This window comes from Danio aesculapii, chromosome 4, assembly GCF_903798145.1.
Source record: "Danio aesculapii chromosome 4, fDanAes4.1, whole genome shotgun sequence".
NCBI classification, from domain to species: domain Eukaryota; kingdom Metazoa; phylum Chordata; class Actinopteri; order Cypriniformes; family Danionidae; genus Danio; species Danio aesculapii.
In genome coordinates this window covers 4,601,950-4,622,769 of record NC_079438.1, presented here as the reverse complement: position 1 = coordinate 4,622,769, position 20,820 = coordinate 4,601,950, and the positions used below count along the sequence as shown (strand labels likewise).

At 39.4% G+C, this 20,820-nt stretch overlaps 2 protein-coding genes across 2 annotated transcripts; both read right to left on the bottom strand.

Moving 5' to 3' along the window:
- Positions 1-2,268: 2,268 nt before the first annotated feature.
- LOC130221970 (gastrula zinc finger protein XlCGF8.2DB) lies at positions 2,269-9,594 on the bottom strand. Its single transcript, XM_056454564.1, has 3 exons — positions 9,546-9,594; positions 8,815-8,939; positions 2,269-4,845 (listed from the first exon to the last, which is right to left on the bottom strand). Exons 2-3 carry the CDS (start codon positions 8,894-8,896, stop codon positions 4,004-4,006), a joined length of 924 nt encoding a protein of 307 aa, XP_056310539.1. The 5' UTR covers positions 8,897-8,939; positions 9,546-9,594; the 3' UTR covers positions 2,269-4,003.
- Positions 9,595-13,489: 3,895 nt separating this feature from the next.
- On the bottom strand, positions 13,490-20,815 carry LOC130221977 (gastrula zinc finger protein XlCGF7.1). Its single transcript, XM_056454575.1, has 2 exons — positions 20,731-20,815; positions 13,490-14,525 (listed from the first exon to the last, which is right to left on the bottom strand). The coding sequence occupies exons 1-2, from the start codon at positions 20,813-20,815 to the stop codon at positions 13,762-13,764; spliced, it is 849 nt and encodes a 282-aa protein (XP_056310550.1). The 3' UTR covers positions 13,490-13,761.
- Positions 20,816-20,820: the final 5 nt, after the last annotated feature.

The following is a 20,820-nucleotide window of genomic DNA, read 5'->3' as shown; positions in this document are numbered from 1 at the left end:
AGAAAACAAAAACATGGTCTTTCCTTGACCTTATTAATTTTAGCAGTAATATTCACTGAATTAAGTAATTATAGTTATATACATAGATTAGACCAGTGTTTGCACTACTATATAATGTGCTTAATTAATTATTGTCTATTGTCTCTTCATAATATATGACAGCGTTTTTACCTGAACTCCTCATTTAATGATGTTCAGCTTCTAGGAATCAGTTGATCAATTATCAGTTTAATAACCTTCTTACTGTACAACACTACTCAAGAGCATGAAACTAATCTGGGCATGATTAAAGACTCCAGTTATAAACACAACAATAAAGAACCACAGTGTGTGATACAAGCACAGCTTCATTAACTACGTTAAACACTCAGGGACATGTTAACTAATTAACTAAATAGTTGTTATAAACACTGTTAGACTTTACTAAATATTTGCAGTGAAGAATTAGTGCTAAAATGCGTAGGCACTTATTTTTACACCTGCCCTTATTGAATATGCAGTTGTAAAAGTTTCCATGTCAGATACAAACTTTTCGCCACAGTGGAATGAACCGTCAACTATTCCAACATATGCTTTATGCAGCAGATGCCCTTGCATTCACACACACTAATACACTACGGCCCATTGTATTTACCCAATTCACCTATAGCGCAGGTGTTTGGACTGTGGGGGAAACCGGAGCACCCGGAGTAGGGGTGTCCAAAGGGCCGGTCCTGGAGGGCCGGTGTCCTGGAGAGTTTAGCTCCAACCCTAATCAAACAGATCTGAACCAGCTAATCAAGCTCTTAGATATACTAAAAATGTCCTAGCAGGTGTGTTGGAGCTAAACTCAGAAGTAAACTGGCCCTCCAGAACCGAGTTTGGACACCCATGACCTGGAGGAAACCCACGCCAACATGGGGAACACCCAGGTCATATGACTAAGGTGAATCTAAAGACCTAGGTCACATGACTAAGGTGAATCTAAACACCCAGGTCACATGACTAAGGTGAATTTAAACACCCAGGTCACATGACTAAGGTGAATCTAAAGACCTAGGTCACATGACTACGGTGAATCTAAAGACCTAGGTCACATGACTAAGGTGAATAGAAACACCTATGTCACACGACTAAGGTGAATCTAAACACCCAGGTCACACGACTAAGGTGAATCTAAACACCTAGGTCACACGACTAAGGTGAATCTAAACACCTAGGTCACACGACTAAGGTGAATCTAAACACCCAGGTCACATGACTAAGGTGATTCTAAACACCCAGGTTACATGACTAAGGTGATTCTAAACACCCAGGTCACATGACTGAGGTGAATCTAAACACCTAGGTCACATGACTAAGGTGAATCTAAACACCTAGGTCACACGACTAAGGTGAATCTAAACACCTAGGTCACACGACTAAGGTGAATCTAAACACCCAGGTCACATGACTAAGGTGATTCTAAACACCCAGGTTACATGACTAAGGTGTTTGGAAACACCTGGTCACATGATTAAGGTGATTCTAAAAACCCGGGTCACATGACTAAGGTGATTCTAAACACCCAGGTTACATGACTAAGGTGATTCTAAACACCCAGGTCACATGACTAAGGTGATTCTAAACACCCAGGTTACATGATCAAGGTGATTCTAAACACCCAGGTCACATGACTAAGGTGATTCTAAAAACCCGGGTTACATGACTAAGGTGATTCTAAACACCCAGGTCACATGACTAAGGTGATCCTAAACACCCAGGTTACATGACTAAGGTGATTCTAAACACCCAGGTCACATGACTAAGGTGAATCTAAACACCCAGGTCACATGACTAAGGTGAATCTAAAGACCCAGGTCACATGACTAAGGTGATTCTGAAAACCTAGGTCACATGACTAAGGTGTTTGGAAACACCTGGTCACATGACTAAGGTGATTCTAAACACCCAGGTTACATGACTAAGGTGATTCTAAACACCCAGGTCACATGACTAAGGTGAATCTAAACACCCAGGTCACATGACTAATGTGAATCTAAACACCCAGGTCACATGACTAAGGTGATTCTGAAAACCTAGGTCACATGACTAAGGTGTTTGGAAACACCTGGTCACATGACTAAGGTGAATCTAAACACCCAGGTCACATGACTAAGGTGATTCTGAAAACCTAGGTCACATGACTACAGTGATTCAAAGTATCGTCATTTCAGAAGCGTTTCAAGACCTGGCGAATCTGCATTTGACTGGCAGGGTTGGAAAAAAAGACTCTTATCTTATGTAGCCTAGTGGACCGAAACATGACATATTTATTCACAAAGCGTTCGAATGTCAGATCAATGTTAAAACAAAACATGTTACAAGAACAGAGCATTTAAACACAAACATCTATAGCTGCATCAGCCTGGATTCGAACCCATTATCTCCACATACCAGTCTGGAACTTGCTGAACTGTTTCTTTACTGAAGCCTTTCCAGAGCAATACATAAAAATGACCGCTAAGTGTCGCTGTAGAGACGGGTTTCGAAACGTTTTGAAGCTTCGACACATTTGCTTTGACTGTTTCAGTGTTTCATGAATCGTCGCTTTGCCCACCACTACTGAGCAAGAAGTACTGTGAAAATGCTGCATAAATGCTAGTTTGCTTATGTTTTCCCTTTGTGTAATGACAGTACAGACCACTGCCCCCTGCAGGTGTGGATCCAGGCGTAGCTGACTACACAGTCGGCTTTCGGAATCGAGAACCACTGACATAATAAACACTTAATTATCACTCAAAGTCCTGGAAATGACAAATAGCTTTTGTTTAAATTTATTTTAATTACATTCGTGTAGACATTCAAATGTACTGATAATGTGTGAAGGGAATACTGCTGTTTGCTAAACAAATGGTAGTGCACTTTTGTTCATTCACCAGTATTTTCTAAGTTAAAATACACAATACAGTACTATTTGGACATAACATTGGAATTAATCTTGATCATCTCGAGAGGGGAATCATGCGATTATTCACCCTAACCTCACGAGGAAACATAACTGTTTTACATTTTGTCAGTTTAGTGGTACAATCTAAAAAAAAGAGGCGTGGCACCAAATCCTGTCCCCAAACCCAAAGGAGGCGTGGCATCAAACCCTATCGTCATTGGGTGGGTGAGCAAATCGTACTAAATTTTACAAATGAGATCGTACGAATTCATACTAATTGGCCGCTAAACCAAAATTACAAATTGCCGTGAGATTATTCCTGATTGTTAATCATTGCCCAGCTCTACTCAATACACTAGAATGTTTATTGTAAACAGACACTCTGTTTAAGGCATCAGGTATGACTGGGTCCATTTAGAAAACCACAGTTATTTAATAAAAACGAAAAGCAGAAACCTGAGGCAGTTGTTACAGAACATGACCTGTATCCAAGGTACACACCAGGAGTGTCCAAACTCGGTCCTGCTGGGCCATGTCCTGCATATTTTAGTTCCAACCTCAATTAAACACACACTTGAACCAGCTAATCAACCTCTTCCAACGAATACTAGGCTGCGTTCGAAACCGCATACTTCAATACTATACCGTATGCGAGCCGAGTAGTATGTCCGAATTCATAGAATTCGAAAATCAGTATGCGAGAAGTACCCGGATGACTTACTACTTCCGGCGAGATTTTGAAGTGCGCATCCCATGCATGCTGCGCTATCCCATGATGCCCCGCGAGAGAATTCATGAATGGGATTGAAGCGACACAACTGACGCAGGTAGGTCACGTGACCATGACAAAATGGGGAATGTAGTACGTCCGAATTCCATTCACACTGCTCACATTCATACTATATAGAACGTACTTTTCTAACGGCTGAGTAATATGTTTAAATTCAAATGCAGTACCTCCTGAGTAGTAAGCAGTTTCGGACGCAGCCCTAGACAATTCCAGGGAGGTGTGTTGAAGGAAGTTGGAGGTAAGCTATCCAGGACACTGACCCTCTAGAACAGAGTTTGGACACCCGTGGCATAAGCCAAAACCACTTAGGTCTTGCGTTGGACTTTGGGTTTTTGTTTCCGAGCGGACCCATGAATACTTCTAATGTGGACGTTGAGACTTCCTTTTTGAGTGAAAGTGTTTCCACATTGTGGGCAAGTGAACGGTTTCTCTCCGGTGTGAACTCTCATGTGAATGTCAAGAGTTAGTTTCTGAATGAAACTCTTTTCACACTGTGAGCATTTGTAAGGCCTCTCTCCGGTGTGAACTCTCATGTGGATCTTGAGCCTATGTTTATAAGCAAAACTCTTTCCACACTGTTCACAAGTGAACAACTTCTCTCCGGTGTGAACTCTCATGTGGTGACTAAGTGTCGGATATTGAGCAAAACTCTTTCCGCACTGACGGCAGGTGTACGGTTTCTCTCCGGTGTGAACTCTCATGTGACCATACAAGGACTGTTTTATACGGAAACTCTTTCCACATTGTTGGCATGTGAAAGGTTTCTCTCCGGTGTGAATTCTCGTGTGATTTTTAACATCTTTTTTTTGAGTAAAACCCTTTCCGCAGTGTTGGCATGTGAAGGGTTTCTCTCCGGTGTGTACTCTCATGTGAACATCGAGGGCTGGCTTCTGTCTGAAAGCTTTTCCACACTGTTGGCAGCTAAAAGGTTTCTCTCCAGTGTGAACTCTCATGTGTAAGGTAAAGCGTGTTTTTTTACTGTAAGCCTTCCCACAGGGATGACAATGATAACGTTTAGATTTGGTTTTCTGAGCATTGTTTAGTAATGAAGTCTCTTCATTTGGGGTGTATTTTTCTTCCGTATTTAATGACTGGTCTTTCTCTTCTATTTCCGTCAGTTCTCGCTCTTGTTTCGGCCCCAACAAGTCTAAAACAAAGACAAATGAACCAGTCAGGCACAAACATCTAACATCAAAACCAGCATGAATGTTTTCAGCCATACAAAACCCAAAAGATGCATGCTAGATCAAGGGTACAACTAAAAAAAATAAATGATCACGGTATCATGTTTCATATCATGCGGTATCAATAATCATTGAATATCTTTCGACCCATTTTGGGTTATTAGGATTTTTTAATTTAACCACTTTATTTTAATTTACCAACATTATTAAGGCATAATAGTCAAAAAGAAAATTATTTAAACAAAGTATCTCATCTCTTTATAATAAAATAAACAGAAGTGTTAAAGAGACTCTTGAACTTGATGACATCTGTAAGGTGTGAATAATAATGATACAGTAAACATCAACTCTGTCGACAACACAAGTTATGATAATCAAGTCTGAGCTTTCAAGTAAAGGAACCAATCATCATTATACAAATACATACTGCAACATTACAAATTGTGAAGGTGGATGACTGATTACATTACCCCAATGTTAAGAAATCCTTCAGATGGGGAACTAGTGGCTGGGATGCACAAGAAAAGAAACCAAAAAGCCACTTTGGCGCCATTCTTACATCTCCTGGGGTGTCGCGAGACAACGAGAGAGGGTTGCTTGGTGATTTCCGAAAATCTCATATATTTGATTAAACTATTAGAATTATCATATTTTATCCGTAACCTGCAGAATATAAAGATAGATTTTTATTTATAATATAGTTAATATTTACTAGTGCGGTCAAAACTATTATTTTAATGCATGCGATTAATTTGAAATAGTTAACGCGTTAAAAAAAGTGAACGCAATTGCAGTTGTTTTTATATCCTGTTGTGGTCGACGTGTGTTTAACGTGCAAAGAAATACAGATAAAACCAAGGAAGCACTTTTAGAAGGAAAGTTTCAGAATAAAACAATTAATACCGCATTACCGGCCTATCCAGCGTTTCCTCCAGAGTTTCATCTAATCTCGTATGTTTCATTTTTAATTTTTCGACATTTATTTTAATGGAATTTGATACCGCATGCCGATTGGAAAGAAAAACCTCCGCATGTCATGACTCTGTGGTCCTTTAAGGTAATCAAAAATTGCTGTTTACATGGTAGACTCTTAATTAGAGTATTATCTTATTAATTATATTTAAATGAATCATATTAAAATCGGAGTATTGGTGTCCATGTAAAGTGCCAGATGATGTCGCGAGCTGTCAAAGACAGCGCATTCGTCTGCCTTTAAGATGATTCCATGCGCCCTCAAATGTCTCATTAAGTTTGACGTATTTCCCCCATAAACGCGTCTGCTTCACGTTGCCGTGTCAGAATCCTTGTGAAATACAGCCATACTGTAGAACGCTTAGTTTAAGCAAATTTGATGAACGCGTTCATGCGTGTTGATGAATCTTGAAGGGATCCCTCGCTCACCGGCTGCACTGCCCTGCGCATGTTGTTTGTGTGTGTGTGTGTGTTTGTGCGTTTCCTAGCAACAAGAATAAATGCTAAAAGTTGTTTAAATGTTTAGAGATGGTGTAACCAAAGTCACTGTAAGAATTAGCCTTTAGTGTGACACCGCGTACCTGTGCGTGCCTTTGATTTACCCCTTGATGCTTCTTACGTCCTTGTCGCAGCAGTAGTGGCAATAAAACTAGGCATCGAAATTCATATGCTGATTCGGTGATCCTGCTTGTGGGAGACTGTTCTTACTCTCAGCTCACATTATTCAAAAGAAAAGGGCCTCATTGTCCCCCAATAATGTCAACAGACTAGACTTAGCGACTGGCTGAATGTAAAGGAGGACTAAGCATAACTGTTTCTACTTCATAATGAATGTTCTCAACTATCAGCAATACAACTTTTCAATGAGTGCAATTGTTTGTATTCAATACTTTAGAATTTTCCAATTTCCATATCTGCAATGCCTGTATTTGGGCATTTTTTTGCAGTCCACTTAGAATTCTACATGGGAATCTATTTTTTTTATTGGCATTGATTGTTTTTAAATTCAATTGGCATTAACATGTTAATATTTCTGTAATAAATATGGCTGTCAAGCCAGGATCTTGATGGTTTATTGTGGGTATGTTGTTTACATGAATAAATCTGTGTTAGAAGTTAAACAAAAATTCTAATAAACAATTATATTTAGAATTTAAATAGTTTTTTTGTCCTGCGTTTATGTTAATTTTACATTTGAATAGCAAAAATTACAAGTTTCAGTCTTTTAAATGCGATTAATTGCCAAAAAAATTGATACATTTTTTTAAAATCAATTGACAGCACTAATACATACTTAATATTTAATAGTTACATTAAAAAAACATGCAAATGTCGGCGCAATAGCCTAGTGGTTAACGCGTCGACATATGGTGCAGTAGCACGTCAGGGCGTCGCGAGTTCGAATCCGGCTCGAGGACATTTCCCTACCCTACCCCCCTCTCTCTCTCTCCAACTTCGCTTCCTGTCCTAAATACTGTCCTATCTAATAAAGTCGAAATGGCCAAAAATAAATCTTTAAAAAAAAAACAAAAAAAAAAACATGCAAATAAAAAGCCATCAGACTTTCAATTTTTATTTTCCCCACTGGATTGCGACCCCTGTGGTTATTATACTAGATTAACATCACAGCACTAGCTTTAGTTGCTGCATATTTTGCGGTACAATGCTAAACTGTGACATCTTTATGGCACTCACATACATTAAGAATAAAGGTCACGACTGAACGAGGAGGACGATCTTCAAGTGGCTCCAAGTCTCCGAAATTAAACCAAGAATAGTCTTGTGCTATAAACATTGTGCTCACCATTCTCATGAAGTGAGGTTAATATTACATTAAACAAATGAATAATGACTATAAAATATATATATATAGTTGTAAGACTTGCACTTTTTTGTGTTGTCAATATGTTCAAGTTTATATACAGTTAAAGTCAGAATTATTAGCCCCCCTGTTTATTTTGTCCCTCAATTTCTCTTTAACGGAGAGCAGATTTTTTTTCAACACATTTCTAAACATAATAGTGTTAATAACTCATTTCTAATAACTGATTTATTTTATCTTTGCCATGATGACAGATTCTACACAGCTTAAAGTGACATTTAAAGGCTTAACTAGGTTAATTAGGTTAACTAGGCAGGTTAGCGTAAATAGCCAAGTTAATGTATAACGATGGTTTGTTCTGTAGACTATCGAAAAAATATATAGCTTAAAGGGGCTAATAATTATGTCCTTAAAATGTGTTTTAAAAAATTAAAAACTGCTTTTATTCTAGCCGAAATAAAACAAGTAAGACTTTCTCCAGAAGAAAAAATATTATCAGACATACTGTGAAAATTTCCTTGCTCTGTTGAACATCATTTGGGAAATATTTAAAAAAAAAATATATATATAAAAATCAAAGGGGGGGCTAATAATTTTGACCTCAACTGTAGTTCCTATTGGTGTGTGTGCACCATAGTGTGTAATATTTGTATGCTTATAACCACCTCTTAGCATAGTGGGGGTCGCGAGTCACTGGAGTTGTTATTTTAGGGGTTGCGGGCTGAAAAGTTTGAGAACCCCCGCTCTAAATTACCCCCATCTCAGAAGAGATGGTGAGCCAAATCAAAGTTTACCATGGGCCAACTTTGCCCTGTGGGCCATAGTTTGGGCATCTCTGACCTAAACGAACATCTTCATCAATATTTAGAGAGCCTCCATAATGTGCGTATTCACAAATTCATGCTTGGTAGTAAACAAATTTATTTTATTATTGATATTTTTGAAATTTTCTGCCCAATCAGATGTAACATCTCCTCAGGCTCACGTAAATGCATCATTAGTGTTTATGTGCTTCAACATGTCTGTCCATGTCCAATAAAATCACTTTTATTATCATTATTAATTAAATTAATCTTCATTTGCGTAGATCTGAATGAGGATCAAATGACTGAGTAGGTCTTTGAGAATGAAAACCAACCTTGTTCCTCAGGATCTTCATGTTTGACTGTGAATGCTTCTTCAATCTTCAGATCTTCGCTCTCCACTTTAATAAACGTCATCTTTATAACAGTGAGGAGATCAGTCGCTTCAGCAGGAGTTTTTCTCTGTGTTTGTGAGGAGAATAATCAACAGAAAGAGAGTTAGACAGTAAAATAATATCATTCAGAAACACTAAAAATAATATTCAGATAATAGTCGGAATAGTATAGCTTCTTCAGATCAAATCCTATGTAGTCTGTACAATACAGTAATATTTAACACATCTATAATATTGTTGAACAAAAACGTGCTATATGTTAAATTGGCTGTAATAAGTTTTAATAATCTTACTTTTACTATGTGACGTCTGTGAGGAGAATAAAGCCACTTCAATGCACACACACAACACTTCATTACTGTTTGTTTAACAGAACTAAAGGGGGTACACATAAAATAAAGTAAGACAAACGTGGACAATGAATTAGTGACTTAAATGCTGCGCATGTATCACAGTTTTTGTCATCTCTTATTTACTTTAACATAAAAACTCGTCAGAAATGTAACGTTATCTGACCTGCTGCTGTTTATAAACACCAGTAACGGTGTTGTTAGATGTAGTTACATGTTCCTCAACGGTCAACGATAAATAACACATTTAGCATCACGCCAAAAAACAATTAAGTGAACGTTTTTTGTCGTCCTGTTAATAATAAAAGCTTACAAACAAACCTTTCTTCTGAACACTCGCAGACGCGGAGCGCGGCGCCCTCTTGTGACGTCACACCACCACACCAAAATAAAAGTCTCGTCCACAAACCTAAAATAATTGCAGCCAGCTCTATTTAATGACGATAGAAGTAAAGTTGGCTTTATATTCGGATATTCAGACATTCTCCTTAATAATATAATTCCAGAAAAGTATTCTTTGCCAATTCTAAATAGGGAAATCATATACGCAGCCAATGATTATCAAAGTACAACATTGTTTACTGTGTATTAGATAGTGCTAATGTTGTTTTCAAGTCATACTTGCAATTCTGACCGAATATCTAAATTAGCGTGGTAAACAATATAGAGACAGTTAAATGAACAAATGTGCGAATATAAAACCAACTTTACCTCAATTTAAGGATGAGACATGGTCTTTTAAAAATGTGGTTTTAATTTTTTGTTGATTAAATCATTGTTATTCTTATAGCTGAAACTAAAATGTTTTTAGGTATGTGGTTGGATTCAAAATTACATGGAAAACACATTAAATTTCTGGATGTGACTGATATTATTGTAGGATCTGTTTTTAATACATGCTATAGTAAACTACTAAAATCTGTTGTGGTAGTTCTATAGTGATTGGATAAATAGTTAATCTTACTCAGTTTTTTTTTTAAATTAATGTTTATCTTGGCATTTCCATTTCCAAAATGCGCATAAAAATAGGTGGGATAGAAACATATCACCACAACCCTGAACCACCAACTGAATGCTGAGCCATGGCTTGTGTCTTCAGCGAAAACCTGAATGACTTATGAAGCTACAAGAACACTTTTCTGTTAACAAAAAAAAAAATAACTTTACTCAACAGTTCTTCTCTTAAGGGTCATAAAAAGTGCACATTCACTGTGTTTGAAACGTTTCCACTGAGTGGTACAGTACATTACGGTACTGGTAGGTACGAATCACCTTTATCAGGCCTGCGTTTCCACTGATAACAGGGTACCAATGGTACCAATTTCCTCAAGGAAATGTCTACAGTAAAGCTGTATGGGTCGTTCACATATCATATAAGAAGTACTTCTCACAAAACAGATGCTTCATACACATAAATACTGTATAAATGTTCATTACTAACCTTTCTATGAACATGAGTTGATTATAACTGCAGATCAATGACAGTGTGAAATAGCCTACTGTAACATCTGCAATTATATTAAATAAATAAATAAATAAATGCAACATATATGAACACATATGCAGACCCATACAGTCTCCGATATGTTACCAATTACAGAAAAACTACACACAGCATACATTTACTCCTTATTTGAGTTAAAAAACAACACCACATATAGCCCACAGTCAGTGCAAACCTCTCATCTGTGTCTTTAATCTTCAGCAGCGCATGTAGCCTCTGTTAGAGAGTAAATCCGTCATTCCGAGTTCATAATAGTCCAAAAGGCGATGATAATAGTTAAACATGGCAGTTTATTCATGTTCTAGGTTGCTGAAAGCATCATTTGTTCCTTTGTTTTTTCACACTTCACTCTTGCGTTTGTTCGTTTCTGACAGGTATCATCAGCTAAAGAAGTTCGTTATTTCAAATATAGACACCCACTCGAGCGCAAGCGAGAACACAAAGTTCCTCGCGCTTTAGACGGGCTTGTAAAAAACTGCGGGGCACAGGGTAGAATCTGTTCTTCTTCTTGGCTTTGTGGCTGTTCATCAAGACACCGACAAGGTTTGTTTGAGCTCGAGTCGACTATGGCTCTTTATATATTACAATGTAATGTCTCGGCTGTGTATTTAAAACATGGCGGTTGCTTTGTTTTCATTCTGGCTTGTTACACGACCGAGTAACATTTGGTACTCTTTTGCCGGGCTAGGTACCTTTTGCAAAGGGTACCCAAAAAGTGGTACAGTACGGTTCGCTTTTAAGTATCTTTTGACAGTGGAAACGGGCCAAAAGTGGCACATCCAGGGTATTCGTCAGCTCTGTGATCGATTGAGATGCACATACAAGAACAGCACATTTTGTGCTGACACTAAAGAGGAAACATTACTGAATAAAGCTGCTATTTTTGTATTTGTGTGCACAGTTGTATTCTTGTAGCTTCAGAATATTGAAAAACTGAACCACTGAGGATGTTTTATAACACCCTTCTAGACAACTCTTCTTGCCTATTGAGGATTAGAGGTCTTTCAGATTTCATCTAAAGCTGGGGCGCTCAAGATAATCTGTTGCCTGCAGATTAAGCTCATGAACAGTTTCCAAGGCTAAGCAGATGCATCAAATCTTTTCAACAGCTAGTCCAATGCAAATGCAAAGTGCTGGGATGCCGTGTTAAGCCACCACTGACTCAAGAACAGAGGAGACTTGTTCTCTGGAGTGAACAATCTTGCATCTCTGTCTTGGTACTTGTATTGTATTTGATTGACTGAAGTCATAAGAAAGGATATGTGTCACTGAATTCTGAAGCGGACATAGCTCAGAAAATCCACTCCTTCAGAAATCTGGTGGAGAGGTGATCGTGGTGTTTTTCAGGAGTTGGTCTCGGTTACTATGTACCATTGAAAGTAACTCTTAATGCTTCAGCATACCAAGACATTTTGGACAATTTCATGTTCCCAACTTTGTGGAAACGAATTTTGGAATGGCCCCTTCCTGTTACAATATGACTGTCTACCAAAGCACAAAGCAAGCTTCATAAAACATGGATGAGGGGTTTGATGTGGAGGAACTGTGAGTCCTGACCTCAACCCAACTGAACACCAGACCCAGATGAAACGTCAAGCGCGAGGTATTTACATATTAAGTCAATACATAAACAGAATCAAACATCCTGTGGCATGGATGATGCGAATCGAGCAATTGACACGGCACGAATTGAGAGTTTTGGGAGTTTGATGCACTTAAGGCATGATTCGCGCAAATCGCTCAAGTTGAAAAATAAAATTGGCTGAACATTCGTGCCACGTTAACCAATCAAGAGCTTGCTCTAGTAGGGGCCTGACTATGCTATAGCACTTGTAGTTTGTGTACCGAGGGGAAATTCCCCTGCCTGAGACCTGCTAAAAGCATCCATCATCGAGGTGCAGCCTCTGGATGAGTTGATGAACTAACCAAGGCTGCACCTCTGAATGACCTAATGGACCCCGAAACGACACAGAACGAATCTACGCCGTTTATTAGCATTCCTAAAACACAGAAAGTGCAGCTACTCTCTCAATAAAATCCATGTTAGCCATTAGCAACAAAACTTGTGAGTAAACTCAAAATGTTCACATGTCTAATTTCACGCAAGCCACACCTGGTGTGACCACCCCATTAGTACAAATTATAGCAGAGAATGTGGGCCTGGCATTCTCATCCAAAATCAGCGCCTAGCCCCACAAATGAGCTTCTAGAACAGCCCAAACTTAGTCCTGGAGGACCGGAGTCCTGCAGAGTTTTGTTCCAACCTCAGTGAGACACACCTGAACCAGCTAATCAAGATCTTTCTAGGTATACTAAAAACTTGCTGGCAGGTGTGTTGAAGGAAGCAGGAGCTAAGCTACGCAGGACATCTGCCCTCCAGAACTGAGTTTGGGTACACCTGCTCTAGAAGAATGGTCAAAGATTTATATTAACACACTCCTAAATCTTATGGAAAGCCTTTCCAGAAGAGCTGAAGCTGTTATAGCTGCAAATGGCGGCTAACTTCATATTAAACTCTAAGAAATAAGATTTGGAAAGTTGAGTGAATGACCCAAACTCTCCCATCTTTGATAACCTGGGGGAATTTTGAGAAATTGTACTTCACAATGCTTACTTTACTTCACTAAAAATTAAGGGTCTTTTTAAAGGACGTCTCTGAAAGAAAATAAATTAAAAGGGACAGAAGAACTTATGAATGTTAACCCATTAAAATGCTTAGAGCAGGGGTGTCCAAACTCGGTAGCTAGCCCAGGTGTGTCTGACTTGGGTTGGAACTAAACTTTGCAGGACACCGGCCCTCCAAGACTAAGTTTGGACACCCCTGGCTTAGGCCATTGAATTGCATTGTCCTCTTTAGTCGATTGTCACGCTCACTAAGCTCGCAAAATACCCAAACCTGAAGTGCATAGAGTCCGAACAAACCAGACTGCATTTATTTTCCAATGCAACCATTCCCAATAATCAATGTTGTTCAAAATAAACACCAAACCTGACCTGTATCTGAATCATGTCAAAATTTTGGACCCAAACCCATCAGGTCGAATCTTGGGTTTTCAGATCCAAGCAGATCTCTCCACTGTGAATTCTCTTGTGAAGGTCAAGATTTCGTTTTTGACTGAAACTCTTTTCACACAGCAAGCATGCGTACGGCTTCTCTCCAGTGTGAGCTCTTTTATGGCTATTCAATGACTGTACATGAGCAAAAGTCTTTCCACACTGCTGACAGGTGAAAGGTTTCTCTCCGGTGTGAACTCTCATGTGGACTTCAAGGTTTTGTTTTACATTGAATCTCTTGTCACACTGTGGGCAGGGATATGGCTTCTCTCCGTTGTGAATTCTTGCGTGTACTTCAAACGAATGTTTTTGAGTGAAACTGTTTCCGCACTGTTTGCAGGTGAAAGGCTTCTCTCCAGTGTGAACTCTCTGGTGAATACTGAGATTTTGTTTTTGAGTGAAACACTTTCCACATTGCTGACAGATGAAAGGTCTCTCTCCGGTGTGAACTCTCATGTGGACTTCAAGGTGTCGTCGGTGACTGAAACCTTTCCCACACAGTTGGCACGTATAAAGTTTCTTTCCACGGCGAACTCTTATGTGGTCTTCAGGATATGTTTGACTGTTGAAACCTTTTCCACAATGATGACCAGAGAAATAAGGGTTAGGTTTGGTTTTCTGTGATGAGGTCTTATTAGTCAATGTGGATTCTTCTTCAGTCTTTAAATCATTGTGTATTTCATATTGGTACTTCTCTTCATTTTCATCCAGATCTTCAGTTTCATCTTTCAGTGCAATCAGTCCTAAATCAAAGAAGACAAGTTACCATCAGCCAGGCACAAGCAACAAACATGAAAACCAGCAAATCCTTTACACATAAACTCAAAAGGATTCATGCAAGGTTAAGTGCTAAGGTGCTGCCCTTACCAAATTTACCCAACATTTTACTACAAATAAAACAAATGTTTTTTTGTAGCTAAACTACGGTAACTACAGATTAACTATGTTGATGCTACACTATTCTGGGCATTTAAGGTAAAAACGTGGTTACAGTGGTGGCCAAAATTATTAGAGGTTTGCATAGTTTTTGTTTGTCTAGTCGGGACTCAAACAAGAGACCTTCTTGCAACCACTGAGCCATCGTGCCGCCCTCTTAATGTAATCCAATACCATAAACCAGGGGTGTCCAAACTCGGTCCTGGAGGGTCGGTGTCCTGAAGAGTTTAGCTCTAACCCTAATCAAACACACCTGAACCAGCTAATCAGGCTCTTACCAGATATACTAGAAAGTTCCTGGCAGGTGTGTTGAAGCAAGTTGGAGCTAAAATCAGCAGAACACCGGCCCTCCAGGACCGAGTTTGGACACCCCTGCCATAAACGGACAACAAACTAAATATCTACAGAAATACCACAGACCAATTACTGGTTTGTAAACTTTCAAAATGAAAAACCTTTAAAGCTACAAAAGAATTAAATCATTACAGAAAATAATATTTATTTTACATTTAAGATTGACTATATTCTTACAATGTCAATATTATACCTCGCAATTCTGATATGAAAAAATAACACTATTCACCTTTTTCCTGTTGGCTCAGAATGTTTATCCCACACTTATAATTCTTATCCCTCAGTATTGACCAACTCTGAATGTTTGATTTAAAAATTTTGTTATAAAGAAAACATCTCACCCTGCAAAAATTCATTTCGGGGAGGATTCCTAGAACAGGGACACCCAAACTCGATCCTGGAGGGCCAGTGTCCTGCAAAGTTTAGTTGCAACCCTAATCAGACCCACCTTGGCCAGCTAATCACCTCTTACGAGGCTTTCTAGAAAAATCCGTGCAGGTGTGTTGAGGCAAGTTGGAGCTAAAACCTGCAGGACACCGTCCCTCCAGGACAGAGTTTGGACACCCTTGCCCAAGAATAACCAGGCTTGGGTGATTTTGGTCCTGGATGGCCATGGTCCTGCAGAGTTAAGCTCCAACCCTAATCGAACAAACTTGCCTTCAGCTTTCTACTGATCTTGTAGACAGTGACTACGTTTACATTGTTTGCCATAATCTGAATAAGACTAAGATCAAGCTGTTTACACGAGTTGCTTTTTGAATGTTCCTTTCTTGTTCCTGTTTTACATGTTACAGTACATAGATCGATTAACTTCATTACATCACCATTCAACGCTAGTTTCCTCCGGCGTTCAACAACAGTTTCAACCTCAACTCCAGTTAAATTCTCACCCTATGTGTGCAAACAGATGACGGCAAATACAAAGTCTCAAGCAACAGGCAACCTCTGCCATTTCGTTCACCAACTTTTCATTCAAGCCCCCATGACAAACTCACTTCAAAGATTCCATTTCTTCCAGAATTCTCATCATAGTCATTGTGTCCCTCTCACACCAAAAACGTGCTCTCTTGCTTGGAGCCATTCTTATTTGTTATTCTTATTAGCAAAACTGGACAATTTCCCTAAATGCATGACCAAAATAAGTGACCACATGGAATTAACGAAGCCTTCCATTGGTACATTACAGCACGGATGATTTCCGCTTGTAACAGGTTTCAACCCCAACTGATGCAGAGTGTAGCTTCTCGTTTCTTAACCGTGTCAGAAAGTCACATCCTGTGGTCATAGAAAAGACCATCTGTTTCAGAAGGATCAAATTACTGGCATGCATCAACAAGGAAAGCATCTAAGGTGACTTCTGAAACTACTATTTGGGTTAAAAACTGTTTGACGCATTATTAAAAACCATAAGAAACCAAAAAATAAATAAATTACCGCTTGTGTGAGGTGTTTCTAATGCAGTGTCTATGGTATTGGACAGTAAACTTGGTGTTATTCTCTTCTCTGGCTGCCGTCATCAGTCTCACACAGTTTTTGTCCTTTTTCTGAACGTCTTGATAACACCATCGCTGAGTTTTTCTTTTATTATTTAAGCAAATAGAGCTGTTAAAAAAATCCCATTTACTGCGCTTAAAGTTTACTAACTATGACACCTTCTGCTACTGAGAAACACGAGAATCTGAAAAGGGTCCATTTGGATCAAGGCCTAAAAGTGGCTCTTTCAAGGAGTTGTAAAACATTTATTATCTCAGAATAAAGCCTGACAGGTTTTTCAGCAGCAAAAGCAAAAGGCTGTTGTATAAGACTGAAGGGATTTATTATGAGAGAAAAGAACTGCCTGGATGTACTTTATCCCACTTATTATACGGCTACTGGCCACAGAATATAAACATTACACACAAAACCATCTTCTGAGCCGTAACAGTTCGATTCCTCTATTACAGTGGTTCTCAAACTTTTTTCCACCAAGTACCACCTCAGACAAAAATTGTCTCTCCAATTACCACCATAATGACCAGTGTTGAAATACAGTAGCATAATAGGCCTAATTAAGCAGCTACAGCACTCCATAGTTAAAAATGGAGGCAGGTTAACTCCTATTAACTTGTATTTTAAATATATGATTTGGAATTACTTATTTAAATTAGAAATAAGATCTTCTGCATGTCATTTACAGTAGGCCTATGTGTGTCAGAAAAGCTAGAAATTAAATGCATACAGTGTTTGACCAATACATATATGCGGTATTTCCGTGACTTGGTGTAAATGAGATCACTTTTTAAGTGAACCGCGAAGTTTGCTTTAACGTGCCCCAACCACTGTTTTCAGGCAGACTCGGGTACAGTTCGCGGTCAATCTGGCTGTGCACACAGAGAATATCTTTAATTAAAGCTGCAAGCAGCGATGAAAGGGACCTCGCACCCGGGCTCACCGCTGCCCGATGGCCGTAGGACGACAGAGAAGAGCTAACACGCCCTGGACACACCCTTCTGCGAAAACTCGCAAAGGCCTTTAGATGACAACACCCAATTTTGATGTTGATCGGATAAAATCCCTAGGAGGAGTTTGTTAAAATACAATGCCTGGTAATGGCAAAAATGCCACTTTTTCGGCGCAGGAAGTAAAAAATATCTGACTTCCTGTTGGGTTTGAGATTTCGCCGCAAGAGACTTTTTCATATATCTGCGTGACTCGTAGCTCGGGGGCCAGTACGCCAAAAGTGCATAGGTGGCGCTGTCGACTCATTTTGCCAGGCCCACTTCCGAAACCTATAACAAATGTAAATTTTCACCACTTCTGGGGTGTGTGCAAAGTTTTGTGACTGTTCGGGCATGTTTAGACCCTCAAAATCGCGATTCTGAATCGGAATAATGATAATAAACGGAGCAATTCCAATAGAGCCTACGTACCGTTTCGGTGCTCGGTCCCTAATTATATTCTACCTCTAAGCTTTGAGCATGGCAAAGTTGCTTGAGTCTATGTTCTGTCCCTCACGACATTTAAATCACATCCAAAATAATTCGCTTAAATCTGAGGTAACAAACTAAACCGAAAGCCGCGTACGCTGCTTTACAAAACAAATAACTTTATATATCGAAAACATGCATTATTTTACACATGTACGAGCACAAGTTTTAACACATTAATAATAATTATTTCACCAATGATGCAGCATAGGGAAATTCCTGAGTTTGCAGTAACTGAATCGGCAACAGAACAGCATCGGTCTACAAAAGGGCTTCTCTAGCGCGTGTGGATTTCCTCATCTGCTCCGCAAACGCCACACACATCTTCCTCTGGCTCTGCGCCAAGCGGACTGATTGTTAACATCTGATGACGCGATGCACTAAAGTAAACATTCAAAGCACACTAGCATAATTGTACACTTCAGGGAACACCCAATGCTGCCTGATCACTTGAGACTTGGAGTTATCGTATGCGTTAAAGGTGTGTTCGTTTTATTCTTTTATTATTCAGCGATTCTTCCGCGTACCACTGGAAGGAAGCCTGTTCCACAGTTTGAGAACCACTGCTCTATTAAATGCAAAGCTGACAGAAACAAAAGCAGCTGAATGAAGGATACGTTAACTTTCGTATTATAAAAGACTATAGAATACAAAAAAACATGTAACTCCAATAGTTTAGAATGGTAAAAAAGTGGTCAATGTGATGAAATAAGCCCCGCATTCTAGTACAGGAGCCAATCATAGATCGCTATAGGCTGACGATTCAGCGGTTAACTGATTCCCCTACTGAAGAAACCAGCTTAAACCAGCCTAGGCTGGTTGGCTGGTTTTAGCTAGTTGACCAGCCTGGTTTTAGAGGGGTTTTGGCCATTTCCAGGCTGGTTTCCAACCATTTCCAGCCTGGTCTTAGCTAGTCACGCTGGGAGATGACCAGCTAAAACCAGCTTGACCAGCCTAGCCAGGCTGGGAGCCCAGCCAAAACCAGCTATGTCCAGCTTAAACCAGGCTGATTCAGATTCATCAATCAGATTCAGATCTGCAGCTCACCACAACTGAAGGAGGATTTTGTGGAGTGCCTCAAGATGGCGTCCCTGCAACATATATAATCGCCTGAATGCTCAATTAGTCAAATCAGGTGTGTTTAATTAGGGTTAAATCTCCAACGTGCAAAGCTGCGTTGCTTCAGGAACCGAGTTTAACACTGCTGTTCTAAAATGTAGAGTAGGTACGATATAAGATAATAATAAAAATACAACATCTATGTTACAGCCTATACTGTATATGTTTAGGACACTAGTTTTATAATACAGCCCGAACATATTAAAAATTCACAACAACTGAATCCTCTCTTTAATTTAACAACGAAAGCAACCCTACTGAAAAAAAACTGCTTAAACCAGCCTAGGCTGGTTGGCTGGTTTTAGCTGTTTGACCAGTCTGGTTTTAGAGGGGCTTTGGCCATTTCCAGGCTGGTCTCCAGCCTGGTCTTAGCTGGTCATCCTGGAAAATGACCAGCTAAAACCAGCTTGACCAGCCTAGACAGGCAGGTGCCCAGCCAAAACTAGCTATGTCTAGCTTAAACCAGGCTGGTCAAGTTGGTTTTAGCTGGATTTAGCTGGCCTAGGCTTGTTTATATTGGATTTTTCAGCAGGGAACTCCAGTACTCCAAAAAAAAAAAAGAAACCATAAATAATTCACAAATTATGGCTACAAATATGTAAATAATCAATAGTAATAAAAATTTAAATGCTTAAAAAGGAGCAAAAAGGACCACCCAATGTTGAACGGAGGATGGTTTCCTCCACACAATGCATTATGGCTGTCTGGAATACTTCTGATTGGTCAGTCATGAAATTCCAAGATATTTTATTTCCATATAACAAATTAATCAGTAATGACCCTGCTGAACAATCCAGCTTAAACCAGCCTAGGCAGGTTGGCTGGTTTTAGCTGGTTGACCAGCCTGGTTTTAGAGGGGTTTTGGCCATTTCCATGCTGGTTTCCAACCATTTCCAGCCTGATTTTAGCTGGTCAGGCTGGAAAATGACCAGCTAAATCCAGCTAAAACCAGCCTGACCAGCCTGGTTTAAGCTGGACATAGCTAGTTTTGGCTGGGCACCTGCCTGTCTAGGCTGGTCAAGCTGGTTTTAGCTGGTCATTTTCCAGGATGACCAGCTAAGACCAGGCTGGAGACCAGCCTGGAAATGGCCAAAACCCCTCTAAAACCAGACTGGTCAAACAGCTAAAACCAGCCAACCAGCCTAGGCTGGTTTAAGCAGTTTTTTTTCAGTAGGGTTGCTTTCGTTGTTAAATTACAGAGAGGATTCTTGAAGTTCACATCAGTTGTTGTGACTCTTTAATATGTTCGGGCTATATTATAAAACTAGTGTCCTAAACAAATACAATATAGGCTGTAACATAGATGTTGTATTTTTTTTATCTTACATCGTACCTACTCTACATTTTAGAACAGCAGTGTTAAACTCGGTTCCTGAAGCGACGCAGCTTGCACGTTGGAGATTTAACCCTAATTAAACACACCTGATTTGACTAATTGAGCATTCAGGCGATTATATATGTTGCAGGGACGCCATCTTGAGGCACTCCACAAAATCCTCCTTCAGTTGTGTTGAGCTGCAGATCTGAATAAGGGTCAAACGACTTGAGTTGAGCTTTGAGAATGAAAACCAACCTGTTTGTTCATCAAGATCTTCTTGTTTCACTGTGAACACTTCCACAATCCTGATGTCTTCATTCTCCTCTTTAATAAACGCCATCTTTA